The 26,406-nt window shown below is 43.1% G+C and overlaps 2 protein-coding genes across 6 annotated transcripts in view; one reads left to right on the forward strand and one right to left on the reverse strand.

Moving 5' to 3' along the window:
* The window catches only part of LOC137535386 (zinc finger protein 585A-like), a 764,031-nt gene that overhangs the window by 612,865 nt on the left and 124,760 nt on the right, over positions 1–26,406 (forward strand). The window lies entirely within an intron of this gene.
* LOC137535396 (zinc finger protein 585A-like) overlaps positions 1–26,406 on the reverse strand; it is a 67,628-nt gene that overhangs the window by 24,226 nt on the left and 16,996 nt on the right. The window contains exons 1-2 of one of the 5 annotated variants that reach the window (XM_068257232.1): positions 9,590–9,629; positions 9,435–9,497 (exon numbers count right to left, since the gene is read on the reverse strand). The exons of 2 other annotated variants lie outside the window; for them this stretch is intronic. In XM_068257232.1, the coding sequence (XP_068113333.1) occupies positions 9,435–9,468 (34 nt within the window). In that variant the 5' untranslated portion in view covers positions 9,469–9,497; positions 9,590–9,629. Of the gene's footprint in view, positions 1–9,434; positions 9,543–9,589; positions 9,630–16,146; positions 19,083–26,406 lie in introns of those variants that run through there. 2 more of the 5 variants (XM_068257231.1, XM_068257234.1) reach the window with 2 other exon arrangements.

A 26,406-nucleotide genomic window follows, 5' to 3' on the forward strand; every position in this document is an offset into this window, starting at 1 on the left:
CAATCATTGGTTATTGGTCATTTTGTTATTTATGTAATGATCTTCCCTTATATGGGCACCTTTTTTTGTGAGTGTTCCTGCATCAGCCCCAAGGGGGTGAAAAATGTTAGCACTGAGGAGTGCAGGCTCTTGTGTTAAGTAATTATGAAGATAAAGATACAGACCAGTTGTGACCCAAAATAAACAGGCCTTAGATCACCCGAAGGAACAGAGAAAGAACTGACCAACCAGAACACCAGCACAACAAGAGGGAAGAGAAAGAAGTGCAGGAGAAAGAAAGATCGCTATTTATAGGTGGAGTGAGCAGGAAGGCGTCCACAGACACTAACAAAGTGTGAGGTTTACCAAGCAGGAGAGAGGTGGAGGAGAAATACTGAGCCCCGCACAGTAGGCCTGAAAGAGAAATCGAAATTAAACCGAAATCGTGATCACCAAGCTCACAATTTCTGAATCGTCAAAGTGGCAAGTTCCGCGATTAAGTTATTTCCACATGGGGGAGGTTTAAAGAATCGACTTCCCCCAAGTCTCGGCACGTGCGGCCCGCAGCATTGGCAGTGTTGGAAATACCTTCTGGCAGGAGTCGAATGCTTTTTGTCCTCTCTCACCGTCTCTTGTGCACGGCATACTTCCTGGTTCATGTGACATACAGGAAGTGTGCTGTCGCCCATTAGGGCCTGCAGGAGGCGAAGTGAATAGACGGGCATCGCTGGACTCGTGTTGGAAGATATGTACGGCAGTGCTGCAGCTTGGGGGACAGGGGGCACAGAGAGAGACCCAGGGGGTGCACAAAGAGAGAGAGGAGGACAGAGAGGCGCAGATGGGAAACAAAGCTTGAGTTGAAGGAAATCGTGAATCGAATCGAAATCGTGATTACGGACAGAAATCGCTCAATTCAATTTTTTTCCCGAAATCGTTCAGGCCTACCGCACAGGCCCCCAAATACATGCAGTATTATTGAATATTAATATGCACCCAGCTCATCCTACAGTTTTAAAGGTAACCTTAACTGTGAGGGATATGGATGTTTCCTTTTAAACAATACCAGTTGCCTGGCAGCTCTGCTGATCTCTTTGGCTGCAGAAGTGGCTGAATCACACACCTGAAACAAGCATGCAGCTAATCCAGTCTGACTTCAGTCAGAGCACCTGATCTGCATGCTTGTTCAGGGGCTGTGGCTGAAAGTATTAGAAACACATTGTAGTAAATATATCCCATATGGAAACAAAACTTTTAGGAATAAAAAAAGGCCTCTATGGATGAGTAAAAAGGTTCGAGATAAAATGAAGTGGTAAAAAAAAATGCCTATAAGGCCTTAAAACAGGAGGGGACCGAGGCTGCATGGACAACTGGAGTGAGAAGTACATGAAGGCTGCCATATTAATTTGCTTTTAAACAATACCAGTTTCCTGGCAGCTCTGCTGATCTATTTGGCAGCAGTAGTGTCTGAATCACACCAGAAACAAGCATGCAGCTAATCCAGTCAGATCTTACAATGTCAGAAACACCTGATCTGCTGCATGCCTGTTCAGGGTCTATAGCTAAAAGTATTAGATGCAGAGGATGAGCAGGATAGTCAGGCAACTAGTATTGCTTAAAAGGAAATAAATATGGCAGCCTCCTTATCCCTCTGACTTCAGTTGCCCTTTAAACACTTATAAGAAGTGCAATGAAAGTTGTAAAAAAAGAAATTAGGCTGGCAAAGATTAAAGATAAAAAAAATCAAATCGCTAGTGATATCAAATGTAATCCAAAGAAATTGTACAAGATTATCAGCTTTAACCACTTAAGGACCATAGGTTTAAGGTGGGTACACACATCAGATAAAAGTCTGTGGAAAATGAAAGATCACAGACCAATTTTACCCTCTTCCATGTAGTATGAGAGCCATACCTACACAGTCTATTCTATTGAGCTGAACTCCCCATCAGATAAAAATCTTTGCAAGATGCTGCACACACAGATGCTGTACACATGCAAAAGATCAGTATCTGCAAAAGATCAGTTCCTGCAAAATGTATTTATAGTCTATATATGCAGATCTCATACACACCTTGTTTAACGGACAATCATCTGCAAATCAGATCCACCAGGATGGATCTTTGGATCTGCAGATGAATGTCTGTTAAACAAGGTGTGTATGAGATCTGCAGATATCATAGACTATGAATGCATTTTGCAGGAATGGATCTTTTGCAGGAAATGATCTTTTGCATATGTACAGCATCTTGCAAAGATTTTTATCTGATGGGGAGTTAAGCTCAATAGAATATACTGTGTAGCGTATGCTCTCATACTACAGGAAAGGTGGTAAAATTGGTCTGTGAGCTTTCATTTTCCAAAGATTTTTATCTGATGTGTGTACACACCTTTACACCCTCCTTAGTGACCAGGCGATTTTTCACAATTCAGTAATTCACAGCTGTGTCCAAGCTACCAGGACTGGAAGGACATTGGTGTCCACAGGATCAGAACCAGCAGAAGCACACACTTTGGAAAATGAATGATCACAGACCAATTTTATCCCCTTCTATGTAGTATGAGAGCCATACCTACACAGTCTATTCTATTGAGCTGAACTCCCCATCAGATAAAAATCTTTGCAAGATAAGGTAATTAAGGAATTTATAAACAATAATATTATGATTAAGGTATTTAAAACAAAAAAGTGTTATGGGTATTTTAAATGTCAAAGATAGCGAGTTGACGCATGGAAGCTTTAGCCAATCAGAACCTGGGATCCGGGGAAAGTCCAGATTAGGCAGCCATATTGCCTCCAGCCCCTATAAAGGTAGAAGCTGTAAGCTCATAATTTGCAGAAGCCCAACAATCTCCTGAGAAGACACATGAGGCAGAAGCTGCCTTCCCACAAGTGGTTCTAGATGCTGAAGAGATGTCAGAGAAGGGGTAATATGCTTAATATTCTGGTGATTTACTTTATTAATTTTTCAGTATTAAGTTTTGTTAAGATGTTAGCAAGAAGTTTTTTTTAGCTATTTTTTATGCTATTTCTTTAAGAAGATTACTACAAGTTTTACACAGCTAATAGATACACAGCTATTAATACAGATGAGACTGCTATTGATCTTATTCTACATTACACAACTGTTATATTCGTTTTTGAATGTACTTAGAAGATTGATGATCGCTTGGCTATAAAGGCCTTTATAAGATGGAATACTGTTAGAAGGAAACACTACTTGGAACTGTTCATATTTTGTATATATGCTGTATGATAAGCAAATACAATTTTTTATATAAAATCATATACTGAGTGCTCTGATTCATTTCAAGGTATACCGTCAATCTATAATTACTTTTATAGGGGGTTCAGACCCCGCTATGCCGGATTTATATGATAGCAACGCTTTAAGGGCTGGTCCTTTACTGAGTTAGCAATTATGAAGAAGGCAAAAAACGCTCAGGTTTTTGACATAAGGACAGGTCCTGTTGGACTAACATGCTCAGCTTATATGAGGTGGTGAATGCAACTGTGGATATTGGAAATACTGTACATGTGATATACTAGGATTTAGCAAAGGTCTCCAATACTGCTGCTCACAACAGTCTGGTGCAAAAGTTGAGGATGCAAGGACTGGGGAAGAGTCTGTGTGCATGGATAGGGAACTGGCTAATAGACAGAAATAAAATAGTTGAGGTAAATTGATGATACTCAAAATGGGTGACTGCTGTTAGCAGTGGGGTCCCACAGGGATCAGTACTTGGGCCAGCCCTTCAATTTATTTAGTAATGACCTAGTAGACAAAGTAGAAAGTAAATTTGCAGATGACACAAAATAGTGCAGAATTATCAGCTCTCAGGATGATAGTAACATATTGTAAAAGGATCTGGATAGGATGGCTATATGGGCACATAAATGGCAAAAGAAATACAATGTTGAAAAATATAAAGTCATGCATCTTGGTCGTATAAAAGGTCTAGCACCATACAAAATAAATGGGATACAGATGGGGACATAAAAGTTTGGAGAAGGACTTAGGAGTACTCATCGACAACAAGTCAAATAAGCGGTTTCAATGCAAAGCAGCTGCAGCTAAAGCAAATACAATTTTGGGATGCATTAGAAGGGAAATAAAAACTCTGGATGCTAGCATAATATTCTGTGTAACTCTCTAGTAAGGCCACATCTGGAATATGGAATTCAGTTCTGGGCACCACATTACAGGAAAGATATTGCAGTTTTAGAGCAGGCGCAGAGACGAGCAACAAAATTGATACGTGGGATGGAAGGTCTCACTTACCAAGAAAGGTTAGATAACCTGGGTTTATTTAGTCTACAGAAAAGATGCCTTAAGGTGCGTACACACGTCCAATTTTTTCAAACAACTTGTCGTCCAACTTGTCCTTTGAACGACAAGTTGGATGTGAGTATGGACAAGTATGGACAAGTTGGATGTGAGACAAGTTGGATGTGTGACTGTCGAGTGACTGATAACACCCGGATTGCTCGATCAACTTAGCGGCTCCATGGACCAACTGTCGTTCAAACGACTGTTAGGTCTGTACATGTGTACAAATGACTCTTAGTCGTTTGGCCAACTAAGAGACGTTCAACCAACAAGTCGTTCGATCAGTCATTTAATCTAGTCCATTGTTCTATCCAGTCCAATGTCCATTATGAAATTGGTAAAACAACCTGAAAATTAGGTAAATTAGCATATCAGCCGCTTTGTTGGTCAGTGTGTACATGACGTCTGAACGACTTGTTATTTGCACTTCAAGTCATTCAAACGACAAGTCGGATGACAATTTGTTCGAAAAAGTTGGATGTGTGTATGCACCTTTAGAGATCTACTTAACATGTATAAATACATCAGAGGGCAATAGAAAAGCTTGGCGGATGACATTGTAGTCCCTAGGCTTGTGCAAAGGACTATAGGACATGGTCTGGGCATGGAGGAAAAAAGTTTTAGCCATTTACCTAGGAAATGATTCTTTACAGTAAGAGTGATGAAAATGTGGACTGTATTACCACAGGAAGTAGTCATGGCAAATTCTATATCTGCGTTTAACGGGGGCTTAGATGCTTTCCTTGCATTGAAAGACATCCATGGCTGTAATTACTAGGCAATTCCCCGTGGTGTTGATCAAGGAATTTTATCTGATTACCATCTGGATTTGGGAAGGATTGTTTTCCTGTTAGGGGCTGAATGGACCGTGCCTTGTAAGGGTTTTTTTTCTTTTACCTTCCTCTGGATCACCAGAGATATATGAGGGAGCAGGCTGGTGTTGTAGCTGATTTTCTGGTTGAACTCGATGGGCGTATGTCTTTTTTCAACCAAAATAACTATGTAGGTAAACAATCCTGGAAATAAAGAGGACCTGTACACCTCACTTGTGGGTTCCTGTTACTGGATACATCTGCAGGAAACACACACACTGAGGCCTTGTTCACATTGCGTTCCGTTTGCATGTCTGTTCGCGTTTGGCATTTTTTCAGGCGATTTTTATTTCCCATTCCCGGTGATTACCTGTGCACTGTTTTTTTGTGAACCGCTTTAAGCATTTTTGCCGAGTGATTGCGTTTACACTTGCTAACGTCAGTCAGGAAGTGAACTCTTTGATCTGGAAAATAATAAATACAATGGCCTCTATTCATAAAGCATTCCCGCATGCGGTAATGCTCAAAACAGCTGACTTTACCGCGCACTTAGCAAAATGTCCATTCACAAAAGCTGTTTCCGCATGAAAAGCTACAATTCCTGAGCAGTGAGGTAAATTACCGACTTGTGCGGTGATTATCTCAACACGTCACTAAATGTCAGTTCATAAAGATTAGAGCAGGCGGTATTGGGACGGAGATTACCGTCTGTTTAGAAAAGGTGAAAAGGTGATAAGAGAGCGGATAACAGCAAAGCTAATGGGGACAGATCTCCCAGGCAGCAGCAGCAGAGAGAAGGGAACAAAAAAGGCATCCCGGAATACCCAGGCTGTGTTTTTTAACTTCTTGGTTACCTGTTTTCAGATATATTTCAAGGACTTCCGAGGCCAAATGATAAAAAAAAGTTAAATACCTGCATCCTATTTTTAGGCACGGAGCACGCCGTCCACGCCCTCCGTGCCATTCCGCACGGCCCAGGTCGGGCTCTCCTGCCTGCGCTAACATGGCTACATGAGCTGGAGTGCGGCTATTGAGTGGCGAGGACCCGGCAGAACGGCACGGAGGGCGCGGACGGCATCCTCCGTGCCTTAAAATAGGATGCAGGTATTTAACTTTTTTTATCATTTGTCCATCAGAAAGCCTGCATGTGTAACATTTCTTGAAGTTCTTCTAAGCTGTGGCAATTAAATAGATTGTTTAGAAAGACTAATAGACAGATTCAGCGCAGATTCAGGGCAAACAGAGGCATTTTAAAAAAAATGCACATCTAACAGGAAGTTGGGGATGCCTCTTTTATTGTAAGGCTGTCTCTGCATGGAGGAAATGTATCAACTCGGCAGCTTCTCATGTTACGCCAGCCTATCGCCAGCCTAGTTCGGGAAATACCCAAACTTCTATCGCAACTGTAAACATTTTTATGAATTAGCACAAAGAAGTCTAAAATCCCGAAAGCGGGATTTTCCCGACAAGATTATTTCCCCGCACAGCCTTTTATGAATTGAGCTCAATATATTTATTCTTAAATATGCGAATGCAATCGCTGCACAAAGCAATTTTGTGAGCGTTTGCGTTTTTCCTATACCTACCATTGAGGCGCAATTGCCTCAAAAATGGCCCATACACGCTTTTCTGAGCAGATCGGGAACGAATCGCTCAGATGTGAACTGTCTCATAGAGAATAATGGTGTAAGTGCTTTCAAGGCAATTTTAAAAAATTGCCAGCGCCAGGGGCGTTCCTAGGGTCCTTGGAGATCGGTGGCACCTGGGGGCACTAGGTGGGGGCTATGTGCCGCGGCAAAAATGGGCGTGGTCATGCAGTGAGTGGGCGTGGCCATGGGTGGGGCCATTCGTACATTAGATTAGGACAGTGGTGGCGAACTTTTTAGAGGCCCAAACTGCAACCCACAAGTCACTTATCTATCGCAAAGTGGCAACAGCAATTTAAACTAAATACTATACAAACGTTTTAACACATACATGAACATTATGGAAAATCCAAGTTGAAAAACTGAAAAGATAAACAATTTCATCCATCCTACTCCTGAAAAAATATATTCATTTTTTTAGAACCTCCCAGTTTTATTTTCTGTTTTAAAAAGCTAAAAAATGTAGGTTTAATGCTATTGTCTCATATGATGATGATTCAGCTTTTCCCATAGTCTCGCAGTTAGCAATCATGTGACCCCCAACAAGACATATTCAGCAATCATGAAGCCCCCAACATGACAAAGTCAGCAATCTTGAGGCCCTCAACAAGACAAATTCAGCAATCATGAGGCCCCCAACAAGACAAATTCAGCAGTCATGAGGCACATAAATAGACAGCATTTCACATAAATAGGCAGAATCCCCCCTTAATATGGTAGACACCTCTCACCTGGCTTCTGAATTCTCCTCTACTGGCTGCTGTACCTGGCAATACTGTTTTTGGCTGGATTGGGAATGATGTGTGAGCTGAAAGGCCTGGCAGTGATAATGTGGCCTAGCTGGCGGTGATGCTGTGGCCGATGTTGTGGCTGGGTTGGCTGGCAGTGATGCTGGGCTGTGCTTGGCTGGTTGAAGTAAATGCTGGCCTGACTGGTGGTGATGCTGTGGCCTTTTTGATAGTGATTCTGGGCTGGTTGGCTGGTGGTGATGCTGGGCTGGCTGGCTAGTTTAGGTAGCGACAGGTGCCCCCTAGTTAAGGTAACGCATGGAGTACCCCAGTTTAGGTAGTGACAGGAGCCCCCAGTTCAGTTAGTGACAGGAGCCCCCCAATGTAGGCAGTGACAGGAACCCCCCAGTGTAGGTAGTGACAGGCACCCTCCAGTTAGGTAGTGACAGGCACCCCCCAGTTAGGTAGTGAGTGACAGGGACCCCCAGTTGGGTAGTGAGTGACAGCAGGGACCCCCAACTGGGTAGTGAGTGACAGCAGGGACCCCAGTTAGATAGTGATTGACAGCAGGGACCCCCAGTTAGATAGTGAGTGACAGCAGGGACCCCCAGTTAGATAGTGAGTGACAGCAGGGACCCCCCGTTAGATAGTGAGTGACAGCAGGGACCCCCAGTTAAATAGTGAGTGACAGCAGGGACCCCCGTTTAGATAGTGAGTGACAGCAGGGACCCCTGTTTAGATAGTGAGTGACAGCAGGGATCCCCGTTTAGATAGTAAGTGACAGCAGGGACCCCCGTTAGATAGTGAGTGACAGCAGGGACCCCCAGTTAAATAGTGAGTGACAGCAGGGACCCGTTAGGTAGTGAGTGACAGCAGGGACCCCCAGTTAAATAGTGAGTGACGGCAGGGACCCTCGTTAGGTAGTGAGTGACAGCAGGGACCCCCGTTAGGTACTGAGTGACAGCAGGGACCCCCGTTAGGTAGTGAGTGACAGCAGGGACCCCCGTTAGGTAGTGAGTGAGTGACAGGGAACCCCGTTAGGTAGTGACAGGCACGCTCCCCTCCCCACCTACCTTGCCGCGTCAGACCTCAGGATCAGCGGGCGACCTGACCAGATAGAGCGGGCGCCGGGCACAAATATGCGGAAGTGATGTCACTTCCGCATATCAGCGGTGTCCGCTAGGTCCTAGCGCCTGCTCTATCTGGTCGCCCGGCGCTGATCGAGGTCTGAATGGCAGCGGGGACAGCGGAGCGGAGCAGGGCAGAGCGGGGCAGCGGCGGCCGGGAGATCCGTGGCACCCCAGGACAGATTGGGGGCACGGGCCCCCCCAAAATAGGGCTAGCGACGCCCCAGGCCAGCGCTTAAAAAAAGTGAAAAACGCCTCTAATGTGAACGAACCCTGACAGAATACATTGTCTCTATGGGCTTGATTCACAAAGCGGTGCTAACCTACTTAGCACGTCTAAAGTCTTTAGATGCGCTAATCAGGGTGCTAAGTAGGTTAGCACCGGATTTCTCAATCAGATCGCGCGCTAACTTTACGCGCGCAAAGTCCCATAGGCTTTAATGGGCACTTCGCGCTGAGCGCCCTGTGCTCTGTGCAGTACGCGCATAAAGTTTTACGCGCATAAAGTTTTGCGCGCGTAAAGTTTTATGCGCGAAAAGCTTGTTTAGACGTGCTAAGGGGGTTTTCACAGGCGTGCTAACAGTAGCACCGCTTTGTGAATCAAGCCCTATGTGTTTATCAGATGATGGGAGATCTAGCTGGACAATCTCGGGAACAAAGAGGACCTGTACATCTCTCTGGTGGGTTTCTGTTACTGGATCCATCTGTAGGAAACACACACACTGACTGAATGCATTATTTATTAGATAATGGAGGGGGGTCTAGGTGGTTCATACTGCTCTCTCCTTTACAAGAAATTAAAGTCTCCTCTTACCCAGTGATGTGATGGGAGTCTGATTCTCTATCATGATGTCCTCGTGTCCATCTATATGCTGACCTGGGTTCATGGTGAGATAGAGAGACGTTATAGAGAATTAGGGTGTCACTGGAGGTATGGAAAATCACAAATATCTTCATGTATCTTATCACCTCCTCTTCTGCCAGTTCCAGCAATGGTTTCCCTCCTCTTCCTCCCAATTCAACTCTAACCCCCAACTTCCTGTCTATGCCAAACAGTACTTCCTGGTGTAACTCGTCGCCATCTTGTGGAGAAAATGAGAATCGCAGCCAATTTTTTTTTTTTTTAATCTGCAGGTTTTACCTGGCTGTATCTCCATGATGAGGGCTCGTTCACACTAGGGGCGTTTTTGAGATTTTTTAAGTTCTGGCGATTTTCAAAATCGCCCTGAAAGCGCATGTGCATGCAATGATTGACAAAGTTCACATCTGAGCGGTTCGTTTCCGATCCGATCCGATAAGCATGGGCCATTTTTGAGGAGATTCCGTCTCAATGGAAGGTATAGAAAAAATGCAAAATGCTCACATAATCGCTTTGTGCAGCGATTGCGTGAGCATTCTTAATAACAAATACATTGTAGACTTGCGTCAGGGAGTGAATTAAAAAAACGCACGGGAAAAACGCTTAGAAAAGCGCATTTAACAAAACCGCATCGCCCACCCAAGTGCCGGGGGAGGAATAAAAATTGCCTCTAGCATGGGAGCAGAACATAATGGGAATGAGGCCTAAGGGTTAACTTGAAAATAACAGCTGTTTTCAGTTAATCAGTTTACACGCCTCCCAACAATACTGGTTTCCCCACGACTGTCCCTAGATGGGAGGCGTGGCTCCACAGCCCCTCCCCCCACAATGCCCCACATTCCTGCAGAGCGAGCAGCAGCAGAGCAATACTTACCAGCCGCTTGCCGAGCTGCATCCCCTGGGACTCATTACAGTGCAAGAGAGCCCAGACTGAAGTATAACACATTCCACAGTATCGGCATTCACAAGTGGTGCAACACCATAAACAGACCGCTGCCTGCGCTCACCACCTGGGAGTGCGACATTCATACCCCCTGGCAATAGCATCCTCAGAAGTGGTAAAAAAAAATGTCATCAAGGACAACATCAGAAATAATATCTTTGGCCCGAGGCTCAGTTATCTGTGCTGTGTATTGTTTCTTTCTGAGCTCCTCCTGCCCCGGTTGCCTCTGCTTTGCTTGTTTTCACTAAAAAGCCTTTTTATCTAGTAACAGCATCTTCTCCATTTCTTAATATACCTTTTACCTGTTTCCTTTTCTCCTTGTGTTGCTGATCATTATCTGAAGCAGAGGCATTGCCTTGTGGTTCCCTGGAAGATGAGGCCCAGCTAACGCCCCTTCCCTTAGTTCTACTTCTACCTCTTTACTGATCCTTAGAGACACCTATAAACATAAACACCTCCCCTTTCTTAACCTCCACAGCGGTATGGACAGATACATCCATCCATAAAAACATGCTGTGAACAGTACAAACGTGCATACACATCAATACTCTCCTGCACTGTATACTAGACCCTTGCTTGACAAATTTTGGCAAGTTACAGGGAAAAAAAAGTTTTAAAAATAAATTTTATCACTTTTTGCACAGAAATCCTGGGAAAATTGAACGCCCGGGAGGTTAAAATCATGTACACCTCATCAAAACTTTTTGTTTATTGGCTTTATTTAACCTTTTCATTCTCTAAATCAATTCTCCCTCCTTCCCGTTTGTGTATTTTTATCAGCATGCACACAGCTTATGCTGGTGTACGGGCATGGTGCACATGGATACATTACGTTAGCTCCCTTGTGCGATTGGTAAGATGCACTATCTGTCCCAGAAGAGGACGTCAGGATGCGTGCTCCTAATCCCTAGATAGGTTTGATGCAATAAATGTTTGCATGTCTGCACTATGCATGTTACAGGGCCAGAGTTAGGACACCTAGGTTTACCTGGGTACTTCTGCGCAGTGTAGGTGACTAAGCATAAGAATGCATTCTTCTGTGAACTAAGACCCCGGCTTTTAACTTAACTGTAGGGATAACAGTTGTGCCTGGATGAGTGAATCTGTGAATGCATTTGTTTGAACATTTGCATGCGAGCGTGCAAAGGGTTACTGCTTTTTGCTAAATCAATTCTCCTCTCCATCTTATTCAGGGCCGGTTCTAGTTGCCGCCTGAGGTAAACTTGCGAGGTTGCGCCCCCCCAATTTGGAATGGTCGCACAGCACCCGACAATTTACTCTGCTTCATTTAATGTTCTCACATGACATGCTGCAGCTCAACACAATGGCACACTGGCTGGCTGTGAGTCCGTGACAAACAAACTGCTCACCCTCAGCCACTCCATTCCTCCTCAGTCAGGACAGCAGTGCCACCTCCTCCCTTCTGCTGTGCAAGTCAAATGAAACACTGCTGCTCTCCTGCCTCCCCCCTCCTCACTTACTGTCAGACTCCTCACACAGCACAACAAGCTGCTTTTCCCCAATGATGACCTCTTCACCTCACTCTCCTGTCACTTCTCCTCCTATTCTGACTGCATACTGTTACAAATACGCTGCCCCTGATGCAAATGTTTCACCTTGCTTCATGAGAGAACTGGCCCCGATCTTATTAATCTCTTGAAGTCATCTTCCTCCGCATACAATGCCTTCTCAGATGCCACCAACTGTTTCACCATTTTAGTGAGATGGATTGTTTCCTCCTCAATCATGATCTTCATCATTTATATACCATCTTTAATATTATGTTCTTCCAAGTAGGCAGGATGAAATGCATTGATAGATGCCGCTGATCTAGCATACAACCTAGAATGCCAGAAGCTTTGGGAGTGGCTGCACGTGGTAGCGAATGCTTGATGGTGAAGTGTGAGTGTGGCCCGGCTGCAAAGCTTTGGTGAAGGGACTTGGCATTCAAGTATTAAGCAATGTTAACTACCGTAACTGGATCGGTCTGATGAACTGTAAACTAAGGAGCAGGGTGTGACAAACACCCACCAATCCCGTCATACTAGGCCACAGTTGCCATACAGATCTCATCCACTAGAGACTTCTGGAGGCAAATCCACTGTGAGCACAGCAAATGTTTAAGATTGGCTGGTGTGACCATACATGATACAATCTTGATTGTATGTACAAGCGGTAAAATAAAGTTATTGATTTTGCACTGGAAATTGAGATGGAAAGACCTCCAAAAGCCAATTATTACTAAAAGGAAGAAAACAGATAATTGCAACCTAACTAACCAAATCCAACAATTCATAAAAATAAGACAATGCAGTAGTGTGTCTCCTTGTTTGAGGACATAGAGCTCTTAGCATAGATCAGAATAATCAGGTGACAAGGGCAAAACTGGAATAATTAAATCATTAGATTTATTATGAAACTATACACAAAAAAATATACATTGGAGGTGGCAAATAAGAATATCTGGCGGCAGAACACATTGGATGGATAGAAGACGTAAGGGGTGAGAAATGAGGTAGAATGTCTAAAAGTTAAAATTATCGTGTTTGGCTAAGTCCAGTAGTGATTAGGAGGTTGATTCACAAAGCTGTGATAAATGATATCACGGCTGGGATATGCTTAGCGCACAGGTTAGCGCATGTATGGGTTTGCGCACCTAATAGTAAAGGTTTGCGCACATTACCTTTCCCGTTCATGCGCTAACACATATTTTAGCGCGTGAATGGGAGAGTTAGTGCACGAAAAACCTTTACTATTATGTGCGCAAACCTGTACGTGCCCTAACCCGCGCACTAAGCATATTACGGCCGTGATATCATTTATCACAACTTTGTGAATCAAGCCCTAAGTCTTTGTGCTACAATAATCCAACGTATTGCATTTTGGCCAATGTCCTGCTGGTCTGTCGATGGATGGAATTTACCAACAGATGAACGAAGGACCCTTGAACAAGTGTGTCCCTGGATTTTACTCACTTCTCCAACTGGGAGAGGCTATGACAATAAGTCCCACCCTGTGCAACTGGAACAGGGGCAGGGCTTGGCCTGAAGAAGCTCGTAGGTCACATCAAATAAACGATTGCATATCCCCATTCAGTAAAACATTACAAATATACAGATATTAAATACAGTATTGCTAGGAAACAAGGCATGCCTGAGAACCTTTGTATCTCAGGATGGGAATCTCCCATTTGGGTGGGAGTTTCCAGGAACGTGCGTCAGAATAGCCCCAACAACTTCTGAAAAGATTGTGCCTCTAACTTTTCAAAAGGCTAGAAATTCCATGAAATATGAAAACTATGTATTATAAATGATAAAGATGCTGTGTAGAAGGAAACAAATGTGGCCCTTTCCTTTGAAGCTTCTGACCAGGTTTAGGGTTCTGTAATCCCCTGGAGTTTGGGGTACTGCCTGTGAAACTGTACTTTTTATGATTTCTGACAATCTTAATCAGAAATGATCTGGGATGGATGACTTCTGAACCTGGCAGGGGGTACTGGAAAAGCCAGGAAGAACCCTTTGAAACAAAGTGGCTAATTTTACCTCTGCTGTGTGTTGGGGGGAGGATGGAGGGGTTTAGCTTTTGGGTGACTCAAGGCACTTTGTGATTCGGTAATAGGATGCATTCACAATTTCTTCAGTAAACGGCATTCCAGAGATCACCAAGGCATCACAGAGGGCCCTCACTAAGGAGAATGGCTTTGTGGCTACAAGGTCTGGGTTACATGTGGATGCTCATTACGGTATCGGCTGTTACTACACTCCAGATTGTATGCTATATGGTTCCATTTTACAGATGGGAACTTATTCAATCAAATTGATTTGGCACATTCCCTTGGACTTGGTGTTACGTCTTCCCGGGTTTTACCGCCTCACACCGTATTCCGGATGGCAGTTACCAGACACTGGTAATATGCCCATCATAATCTACTGAAGGATTATAAAGTATAGTTTGGATGGACTGACGCCTTCCTTGATTGGAGAGTTTGACTTTCAGCTTTTTGGCCTAAGATGCAGCTTGTTGGCATTATAGAACTGGAGGGGTGATTTGTGATGGGGCCATCTGTGCTTGATAGGAGTGTGGTATAGGGTGTGTTTAGGGTTTCTGCTCCATCCCAACACGAACATTATCCTTTGTATGCACTACAGCCATCATTTATAATAATGATTGTTCTTCACTAGAGTCTATGCAGTTTATGCAATACATATTGGTCTCATGAGTGCAGCTATAATGGTTTAGTCTTACTTGGTATTTACCAATTAATAGAATGAACATTGTAGTAAATATATCCCATATGGAAACAAAACTTCTACTAATAAAAAAGTCCCCTAAAGATGAGTAGAAAGGTTAGAGATAAATTGCACTTAATAGGTTCTATCAATTGCGCTCCCCTCCTCTCCCACTCCCCTCTATCCCGGGGCTTGCTGCAACTCAGGCACAGATGCTACATGTACATCTCAAAAAATTCTATACAATACACAAGATAGAGTGCGCTACTCCCTCCCAATGTCCAATTACTTATAAGGCAGTCCCTATAAACACATCCTTTGTTGTTCAACGTCCGATATCCAGGCACTCCAGGTCGTTCACCCGTGGCAGAAAATTTTACATGTATAGAAAAAAAGACAAGAAAAAATTCATAGTGCGATCCTGTTTGCATCAAAACACAGGGACCATCACCCTATGGGGCCCGGTTGTGCAACTTCTACTATGGATTCACCTCTGTGTGAGTGACCATCAGCCAACAATTAGCACGCTCACCTTACTGCAAGGCTGCCCAGCCCAACAGACAGCAATTGCACTTTCTGAGGTTGACCGACCTCTTCCAAACGATCAGGTTGTGTCCACTCTCAAACAAAGCAATAGGATAATATCATAGTGCAAGTATGTTTGTAAACCAACTAAATTCTCATAGCAACATATCTATTGATCTCCTGCTCACCCTTTGCAGCTGCTGCCCACACTAACAGACAGCTGTCCACGCTTTATGGGAGGGCGGAGCCTGGAAGGGAGGCGACCAGCAGCAGGAGGAGACGTCCCCTGATCGTTTTAAATTATATGCGCTTTTTACACTTGTGTTTGTGAGTATATCTCTTACTTTTATACAATAAAACTGTGGGTTTTACACTATCAGAAGCCTTTTAGTTTATAGATGTATGCCTGATATCGTGCTATAAAAAGGTGGAGGTGGACTATATCTGCAGACATTGTGGTTGAGACTGCACACCCATAAAGCGTGGACAGCTGTCTGTTAGTGTGGGCAGCAGCTGCAAAGGGTGAGCAGGAGATCAATAGATATGTTGCTATGAGAATTTAGTTGGTTTACAAACATACTTGCACTATGATATTATCCTATTGCTTTGTTTGAGAGTGGACACAACCTGATCGTTTGGAAGAGGTCGGTCAACCTCAGAAAGTGCAATTGCTGTCTGTTGGGCTGGGCAGCCTTGCAGTAAGGTGAGCGTGCTAATTGTTGGCTGAAGGTCACTCACATAGAGGTGAATCCATAGTAGAAGTTGCACAACCGGGCCCCATAGGGTGATGGTCCCTGTGTTTTGATACAAAAAGGATCGCACTATGAATTTTTTCTTGTCTTTTTTTCTATAAATGTAAAATTTTCTGCCACGGCTGAACGACCTGGAGTGCCTGGATATCGGACGTTGAACAACAAAGGATGTGTTTATAGGGACTGCCTTATAAGTAATTGAACATTGGGAGGGGGTAGCGCACTCTATCTTGTGTATTGTATAGAGATAAAATGAAGTGGATAAAGAATGCCTATAAGGTCCTGAATCAGGAGAGGACCGAGGCTGCATTAAAGTGGATCCGAGATAAAGTTTACCTCAATGCACAATGGTGTTCCTTACATATAGGCCTCAAGCCAAATACTTTTTTGTTTTGTTTTAATGCTCTCATTCCCTATAAACTAAACAAGTCTCACCCACACCTTCTGCAGAGAGCCTTGGCACTTTGAGCCTTAGTAGCAAGGGATTATGGGAGCTCAGTCTGGGCAGGAGGAGGAGGAGGTTACAAGCAAGAAATTTCAGAGGCAGAGGGGAGGAGGGAGTGAAGTTTTCACAGGCTGAGGGCTGGAGATGCTGCCAGCTTGCCTGTGTGTAATGTGGCAAACAGAACATGGTTGCCCTCATTGTATCACAGGAATAAATAATCATATTCTATTGAAGCTGTTTGCAGCTAGATTTGCTGTGTAAACTATCTAAACTTTAGATAAGATATATAGACAAGTAACTTCTTATAGTTAGTTTTTCACCTCAGATCCGCTTTAGGTAATTATAAGGAGTGCAATAAAAAGTATATACAGGAAATTAGGCTGGCAAAGATTGAATGTGAAAATCAAATCACTAGGGATATCAAATATAACCCACAGAAGCTTTACAAGTATATAAACTCTAGAAAAAAATAAAGGTGGACTGTATTGGACTCCTTAAGGATGAGGGGTGGAACTCAATGGTGGATAGACCAAGTAGGGCAGAGCTATTATGATTGCTTTGCTTCTGTCTTCACAAGGGAAACATCTTTGTTGCAAATTGCAAATGCGGAAGGATCCCAATTTTCCAATTTAAATATTAAATCTTTAAAATACCACTATCACAAAAAAAAAAAAAAAACACTTATGGCCAAAACATTTCCCACACTCAGTGCAGTAATAGAGCTTCTCACCAGTGATGAGAGAGGGATAAGCGGAGCTGAACAAGCCTGTTAATGTAGAGCAGAATTCTGTGGCCAGTGCAGGTTCACTGAAGGTGAAGGTTTCCCTGACACTTACTTATCACCAATATGAGTTTTCCTGAGTTTAGCTAGATGTGATTTCTGTGCAAAATATTTCCCACACTCAGCACACAAATGGGGTTTCTCATCATTGTGAATTCTCTTATGTATGACAAGGTGTTCTTTTTGTGCAAACCATTTCCCATATTTAGCACAGGAATAGGGCTTCTCACCAGAGTGACATCTCTCATGTTTGACAAGAGCTGATTTCCATGCAAAACATTTCCCACACTCAGCACACGACTAAGGCTTCTCACCGGTGTGAGTTCTCACATGCTTGTCAAGATATGCTTTGTACCTAAAACATTTCCTACACTCAGCACAGGAATAGGGCTTCACTCCAGTGTGAGATCTCTCATGCTTGACAAGCTCTGTTTTCTGTACAAAACATTTCCCACACTCAGCACATGAATATGGCTTCTCACCAGTGTGATATCTCTCGTGTATGACAAGATAAGATTTTTGTAAAAAACATTTCCCACACTCAGTACATGAATATGGTTTCTCACCAGTGTGAGATCTCTCATGTATGGCACGATAATCATTCCTTGCAAAACATTTCCCACACTTGCTACATGAATATGGTTTCTCACCAGTGTGAGATCTCTTGTGTATAACAAGATAAGATTTCTGTGTAAAAAATTTCCCACACTCAGCACATGAATAGGGCTTCTCATCAGAATGTGTTTTCTCATGTATGACAAGAAGTGCTTTCTGAGCAAAACGTTTCCCACACTCGGCACATGAATAAGGTTTCTCACCAGTGTGAGATCTCTCATGTATGACAAGATTTGATTTATGAACAAAACATTTCCCACACTCAGCACATGAAAAAGGCTTCTCACCATTGTGAGATCTCCTATGGTTGAAAAGACTTGATTTCTGGGTAAAACATTTGCCACACACAGCACATGAATAAGGCTTCTCACCATTGTGAGTTCTTGCATGCTCGGCAAGATATGCCTTGTGCCTAAACCATTTCCCACACTCAGCACATGAATATGACTTTTCTCCAGTGTGAGATCTCTCATGTGTGACAAGATATGATTTCTGTATAAAACATTTCCCACACTCAGCACATGAATAGGGCTTCTCACCAGTGTGAGTTCTCTCATGCACGATAAGAAGTGCTTTCTCTGCAAAACATTTCCCACACTGAACACAGGGATATGGCTTCTCACCAGTGTGGGTTCTCTCATGTGTAACAAGGCTTCCTTTAAATCCAAAACATTTCCCACACTCTCTACATGAATAGGGCTTTGCACCAGTGTGGGTTCTCTCATGTGTAATAAGGTTTCCTTTAACTCCAAAACATTTTCCACACTCGCTACATGAATAGGGCTTTTCACCAGTGTGAGTTCTCACATGTGTGACAAGGCTTCCTTTATCTCCAAAACATTTCCCACACTCACTACATGAATAGGGCTTTTCACCAGTGTGAGTTCTCTCATGTGTGACAAGGATTTTTTTATCTCCAAAACATTTCCCGCACTCAGCACATGAATAGGGCTTTTCACCAGTGTGAGATCTCTGATGCCTGACAAGCTCTGAGTTCCATACAAAACATTTCCCACACTCGGCACATGAATACAGTTTCTCACCAGTGTGAGATCTCTCATGTATGGCAAGATGTGATTTCCGAACAAAACATTTCCCACAAGTGGAACAGGAATACAACCCTCCAGCAGGGGGAGAGCTGTGCTGGTTATGAGGCCCCTCGGGGTTAGACAGGTGAGGGGAGTCTGGGGGAATATTTGGGGTAACCAGGATATCTGCAGGAGACTCTTGTCCAGTGACATCATCATCCGTTGTACAGTCTGTGGATACAGAGAGACGAGTCTCTGAGAGGTTCCTGATGCCGGGACTCCGCCCTGCAAATAGAGAAACATCATCACTTCCTGTTAGAGAATTCTGAGGAGAGGAGCAATTATCATTAGGGATGGTCAGTGAGCTGCTGAGAATTCCAAAGTTGGTGCAAAGTTTATGCAGATTAGAAATGGACCAAATGAAGCAGCTGCATGAATTTGCATATAATTAGCATACAATTTGCATCTCACAATTATTTGCATGTCAGTGCTGGTTAAAACATCTGATAGGAAAGAGAGATACAGTACTAGCATCTCATTGACTTCCCTACACATAAAGCATTGGCCATACATGGAAAGCAGTACAATGTAGAGCTTGCTGAGACAATGGAAGCAATGTGTTACTCCTGTGACAACAGACCTATATGTACTTATAGCAAGACATCTGCGTTATGTTTGTAGAGCAATGTGGTGTCACTTACACATCCTTATTACCATTGTATCCTCCTGTCACTCATATGCCCCTTGTAATGTACCTTCATCTCTCTCTTGCCCCAATTGTGCAAATAAAGATATTGTGATGTTACACAGCACTAAATTATAGGAGCTGTGAAGTAGAGGAATTATCCATTTGAGTCATGAAAATCCCAAATCGCTAATACTTCTGTAGCTGGATATAAATGCATAAGTCATCCCCAATCTGTCTACAGTAATGTACAGTGATCATTAGTCACCCCTACTGTGACCAATCTGTGTACAATAATGTACAGTGACCATTATCAGCTTATTACAGGCCGGTAACACTAAGTCACCCCTACTGTGACCAATCTGTGTACAGTAATGTACAGTGACCATTATCAGCTTATTACAGGGCAGTAACACTAAGTTATCCCTACTGTGACCAATCTGTGTACAGTAATGTACAGTGATCATTATCAGCTTATTACAGGCCAGTAACACTAAGTCACCCCTACTGTGCCCAATCTGTGTACAGTAATGTACAGTGACCATTATCAGCTTATTAGAGGCTAGTAACACTAAGTCACCCCTACTGTGACCAATCTGTGTACAGTAATGTACAGTGACCATTATCAGCTTATTACAGGCTGGAAACACTAAGTGACCCCTACTGTGACCAATCTGTGTACAGTAATGTACAGTGACCATTATCAGCTTATTACAGGCTGGTAACACTAAGTCACCCCTACTGTGACCAATCTGTGTACAGTAATGTACAGTGACCATTATCAGCTTATTACAGGCTGGTAACACTAAGTCACCCCTACTGTGCCCAATCAGTGTACAGTAATGTACAGTGACCATTATCAGCTTATTACAGGCCAGTAACACTAAGTCACCCCTACTGTGCCCAATCTGTGTACAGTAATGTACAGTGACCATTATCAGCTTATTATAGACCGGTAACACTAAGTCACCCCTACTGTGACCAATCTGTGTACAGTAATGTACAGTGACCATTATCAGCTTATTACATGCTGGTAACACTAAGTCACCCCTACTGTGACCAATCTGTGTACAGTAATGTACAGTGACCATTATCAGCTTATTACAGGCTGGTAACACTAAGTCACCCCTACTGTGACCAATCTGTGTACAGTAATGTACAGTGACCATTATCAGCTTATTACAGGCTGGTAACACTAAGTCACCCCTACTGTGCCCAATCTGTGTACTGTAATGTACAGTGACCATTATCAGCTTATTACAGGCCAGTAACACTAAGTCACCCCTACTGTGCCCAATCTGTGTACAGTAATGTACAGTGACCATTATCAGCTTATTATAGACCGGTAACACTAAGTCACCCCTACTGTGACCAATCTGTGTACAGTAATGTACAGTGACCATTATCAGCTTATTACAGGGCAGTAACACTAAGTTATCCCTACTGTGACCAATCTGTGTACAGTAATGTACAGTGACCATTATCAGCTTATTAGAGGCTAGTAACACTAAGTCACCCCTACTGTGACCAATCTGTGTACAGTAATGTACAGTGACCATTATCAGCTTATTAGAGGCTAGTAACACTAAGTCACCCCTACTGTGACCAATCTGTGTACAGTAATGTACAGTGACCATTATCAGCTTATTACAGGCTGGAAACACTAAGTGACCCCTACTGTGACCAATCTGTGTACAGTAATGTACAGTGACCATTATCAGCTTATTACAGGCTGGTAACACTAAGTCACCCCTACTGTGACTAATCTGTGTACAGTAATGTACAGTGACCATTATCAGCTTATTACAGGCTGGTAACACTAAGTCACCCTTCTGTGCCCAATCAGTGTACAGTAATGTACAGTGACCATTATCAGCTTATTACAGGCCAGTAACACTAAGTCACCCCTACTGTGCCCAATCTGTGTACAGTAATGTACAGTGACCATTATCAGCTTATTACAGGCTGGTAACACTAAGTCACCCCTACTGTGACTAATCTGTGTACAGTAATGTACAGTGACCATTATCAGCTTATTACAGGCTGGTAACACTAAGTCACCCTTCTGTGCCCAATCAGTGTACAGTAATGTACAGTGACCATTATCAGCTTATTACAGGCCAGTAACACTAAGTCACCCCTACTGTGACCAATCTGTGTACAGTAATGTACAGTGACCATTATCAGCTTATTACATGCTGGTAACACTAAGTCACCCCTACTGTGACCAATCTGTGTACAGTAATGTACAGTGACCATTATCAGCTTATTACAGGCTGGTAACACTAAGTCACCCCTACTGTGACCAATCTGTGTACAGTAATGTACAGTGACCATTATCAGCTTATTACAGGCTGGTAACACTAAGTCACCCCTACTGTGCCCAATCTGTGTACAGTAATGTACAGTGACCATTATCAGCTTATTACAGGCCAGTAACACTAAGTCACCCCTACTGTGACCAATCTGTGTACAGTAATGTACAGTGACCATTATCAGCTTATTACATGCTGGTAACACTAAGTCACCCCTACTGTGACCAATCTGTGTACAGTAATGTACAGTGACCATTATCAGCTTATTACAGGCTGGTAACACTAAGTCACCCCTACTGTGACCAATCTGTGTACAGTAATGTACAGTGACCATTATCAGCTTATTACAGGCTGGTAACACTAAGTCACCCCTACTGTGCCCAATCTGTGTACAGTAATGTACAGTGACCATTATCAGCTTATTACAGGCCAGTAACACTAAGTCACCCCTACTGTGCCCAATCTGTGTACAGTAATGTACAGTGACCATTATCAGCTTATTATAGACCGGTAACACTAAGTCACCCCTACTGTGACCAATCTGTGTACAGTAATGTACAGTGACCATTATCAGCTTATTACAGGGCAGTAACACTAAGTTATCCCTACTGTGACCAATCTGTGTACAGTAATGTACAGTGACCATTATCAGCTTATTAGAGGCTAGTAACACTAAGTCACCCCTACTGTGACCAATCTGTGTACAGTAATGTACAGTGACCATTATCAGCTTATTAGAGGCTAGTAACACTAAGTCACCCCTACTGTGACCAATCTGTGTACAGTAATGTACAGTGACCATTATCAGCTTATTACAGGCTGGAAACACTAAGTGACCCCTACTGTGACCAATCTGTGTACAGTAATGTACAGTGACCATTATCAGCTTATTACAGGCTGGTAACACTAAGTCACCCCTACTGTGACCAATCTGTGTACAGTAATGTACAGTGACCATTATCAGCTTATTACAGGCTGGTAACACTAAGTCACCCCTACTGTGCCCAATCAGTGTACAGTAATGTACAGTGACCATTATCAGCTTATTACAGGCCAGTAACACTAAGTCACCCCTACTGTGCCCAATCTGTGTACAGTAATGTACAGTGACCATTATCAGCTTATTATAGACCGGTAACACTAAGTCACCCCTACTGTGACCAATCTGTGTACAGTAATGTACAGTGACCATTATCAGCTTATTACATGCTGGTAACACTAAGTCACCCCTACTGTGACCAATCTGTGTACAGTAATGTACAGTGACCATTATCAGCTTATTACAGGCTGGTAACACTAAGTCACCCCTACTGTGACCAATCTGTGTACAGTAATGTACAGTGACCATTATCAGCTTATTTCAGGCTGGTAACACTAAGTCACCCCTACTGTGCCCAATCTGTGTACAGTAATGTACAGTGACCATTATCAGCTTATTACAGGCCAGTAACACTAAGTCACCCCTACTGTGCCCAATCTGTGTACAGTAATGTACAGTGACCATTATCAGCTTATTACAGGCCGGTAACACTAAGTCACCCCTACTGTGGCCAATCTGTGTACAGTAATGTACAGTGACCATTATCAGCTTATTACAGGCCAGTAAGACTATGTCTCTACTACTGTGACCAATCTGTGTACAGTAATGTACAGTGCCCATTATCAGCTTATTACAGGCCAGTAACACTAAGTCACCCCTACTGTGACCAATCTGTGTACAATGATGTACAGTGACCATTATCAGCTTATTACAGGCCAGTAACACTAAGTCACCCCTACTGTGACCAATCTGTGTACAGTAATGTACAGTGACCGTTATCAGCTTATTACAGGCCGGTAACACTAAGTCACCCCTACTGTGACCAATCTGTGTACAGTAAGGTACAGTGACCATTATCAGCTTATTACAGGCTGGTAACACTAAGTCACCCCTACTGTGACCAATCTGTGTACAATAATGTACAGTGACCATTATCAGCTTATTACAGGCCAGAAACACTAAGTCACCCCTACTGTGACCGATCTGTGTACAGTAATGTACAGTGACCGTTATCAGCTTATTACAGGCCGGTAACACTAAGTCACCCCTACTGTGACCAATCTGTGTACAGTAATGTACAGTGACCATTATCAGCATATTACAGGCCAGTAACACTGTCACCCCTACTGTGACCAATCTGTGTACAGTAATGTACAGTGACCATTATCAGCTTATTACAGGCCAGTAACACTAAGTCATCCCTACTGTGACCAATCTGTGTACAGTAATGTACAGTGACCGTTATCACCTTATTACAGGCCGGTAACACTAAGTCCCCCCTAATGTGACCAATCTGTGTACAGTAACCATTATCAGCTTATTACAGGCCAGTAACACTAAGTCACCCCTACTGTGACCAATCTGTATACAGTAATGTACAGTGACCATTATCAGCTTATTACAGGCCAGTAACACTAAGTCCCCCCTAATGTGACCAATCTGTGTACAGAAATGTACAGTGACCATTATCAGCTTATTACAGGCCGGTAACACTAAGTCACCCCCCTACTGTGACCAATCTGTGTACAATAATGTATAGTGACCATTATCACCTTATTTCAGGCCAGTAACACTAAGTCATCCCTACTGTGACCAATCTGTGTACAGTAAAGTACAATGGCCATTATCAGATTATTATAGGCCGGTAACACTAAGTCACCCCTACTGTGACCAATTTGTGTACAGTAATGTACAGTGACCATTATCAGCTTATTATAGACCGGTAACACTAAGTCACCCCTACTGTGACCATTCTTTGTACAGTAATGTACAGTGACCATTATCAGCTTATTACAGGGCAGTAACACTAAGTCACCCCTACTGTGACCAATCTGTGTACAGTAATGTATAGTGACCATTATCAGATTATTATAGGCCGGTAACACTAAGTCACCCCTACTGTGACCAATCTGTGTACAGTAATGCACAGTGACCATTATCAGGTTATTACAGGCCAGTAACACTAAGTCACCCCTACTGTGACCAATTTGTGTACAGTAATGTACAGTGACCATTATCAGCTTATTATAGGCCGGTAACAATAAGTCACCCCTACTGTGACCAATCTGTGTACAGTAATGTACAGTGACCATTATCAGCTTATTACAGGCTGGTAACACTAAGTCACCCCTACTGTGCCCAATCAGTGTACAGTAATGTACAGTGACCATTATCAGCTTATTACAGGCCAGTAACACTAAGTCACCCCTACTGTGCCCAATCTGTGTACAGTAATGTACAGTGACCATTATAAGCTTATTATAGACCGGTAACACTAAGTCACCCCTACTGTGACCAATCTGTGTACAGTAATGTACAGTGACCATTATCAGCTTATTACATGCTGGTAACACTAAGTCACCCCTACTGTGACCAATCTGTGTACAGTAATGTACAGTGACCATTATCAGCTTATTACAGGCTGGTAACACTAAGTCACCCCTACTGTGACCAATCTGTGTACAGTAATGTACAATGGCCATTATCAGATTATTATAGGCCGGTAACACTAAGTCACCCCTACTGTGACCAATTTGTGTACAGTAATGTACAGTGACCATTATCAGCTTATTATAGACCGGTAACACTAAGTCACCCCTACTGTGACCATTCTTTGTACAGTAATGTACAGTGACCATTATCAGCTTATTACAGGGCAGTAACACTAAGTCACCCCTACTGTGACCAATCTGTGTACAGTAATGTACAGTGACCATTATCAGATTATTATAGGCCGGTAACACTAAGTCACCCCTACTGTGACCAATCTGTGTACAGTAATGCACAGTGACCATTATCAGGTTATTACAGGCCAGTAACACTAAGTCACCCCTACTGTGACCAATTTGTGTACAGTAATGTACAGTGACCATTATCAGCTTATTATAGGCCGGTAACACTAAGTCACCCCTACTGTGATCATTCTTTGTACAGTAATGTACAGTGACCATTATAAGCTTATTACAGGGCAGTAACACTAAGTCACCCCTACTGTGACCAATCTGTGTACAGTAATGTACAGTGACCATTATCAGCTTATTACAGGCTGGTAACACTAAGTCACCCCTACTGTGACCAATCTGTGTACAGTAATGTACAGTGACCATTATCAGCTTATTACAGGCTGGTAACACTAAGTCACCCCTACTGTGCCCAATCAGTGTACAGTAATGTACAGTGACCATTATCAGCTTATTACAGGCCAGTAACACTAAGTCACCCCTACTGTGCCCAATCTGTGTACAGTAATGTACAGTGACCATTATAAGCTTATTATAGACCGGTAACACTAAGTCACCCCTACTGTGACCAATCTGTGTACAGTAATGTACAGTGACCATTATCAGCTTATTACATGCTGGTAACACTAAGTCACCCCTACTGTGACCAATCTGTGTACAGTAATGTACAGTGACCATTATCAGCTTATTACAGGCTGGTAACACTAAGTCACCCCTACTGTGACCAATCTGTGTACAGTAATGTACAGTGACCATTATCAGCTTATTACAGGCTGGTAACACTAAGTCACCCCTACTGTGCCCAATCTGTGTACAGTAATGTACAGTG

This window comes from Hyperolius riggenbachi, chromosome 10 (assembly GCF_040937935.1).
Source record: "Hyperolius riggenbachi isolate aHypRig1 chromosome 10, aHypRig1.pri, whole genome shotgun sequence".
NCBI classification, from domain to species: domain Eukaryota; kingdom Metazoa; phylum Chordata; class Amphibia; order Anura; family Hyperoliidae; genus Hyperolius; species Hyperolius riggenbachi.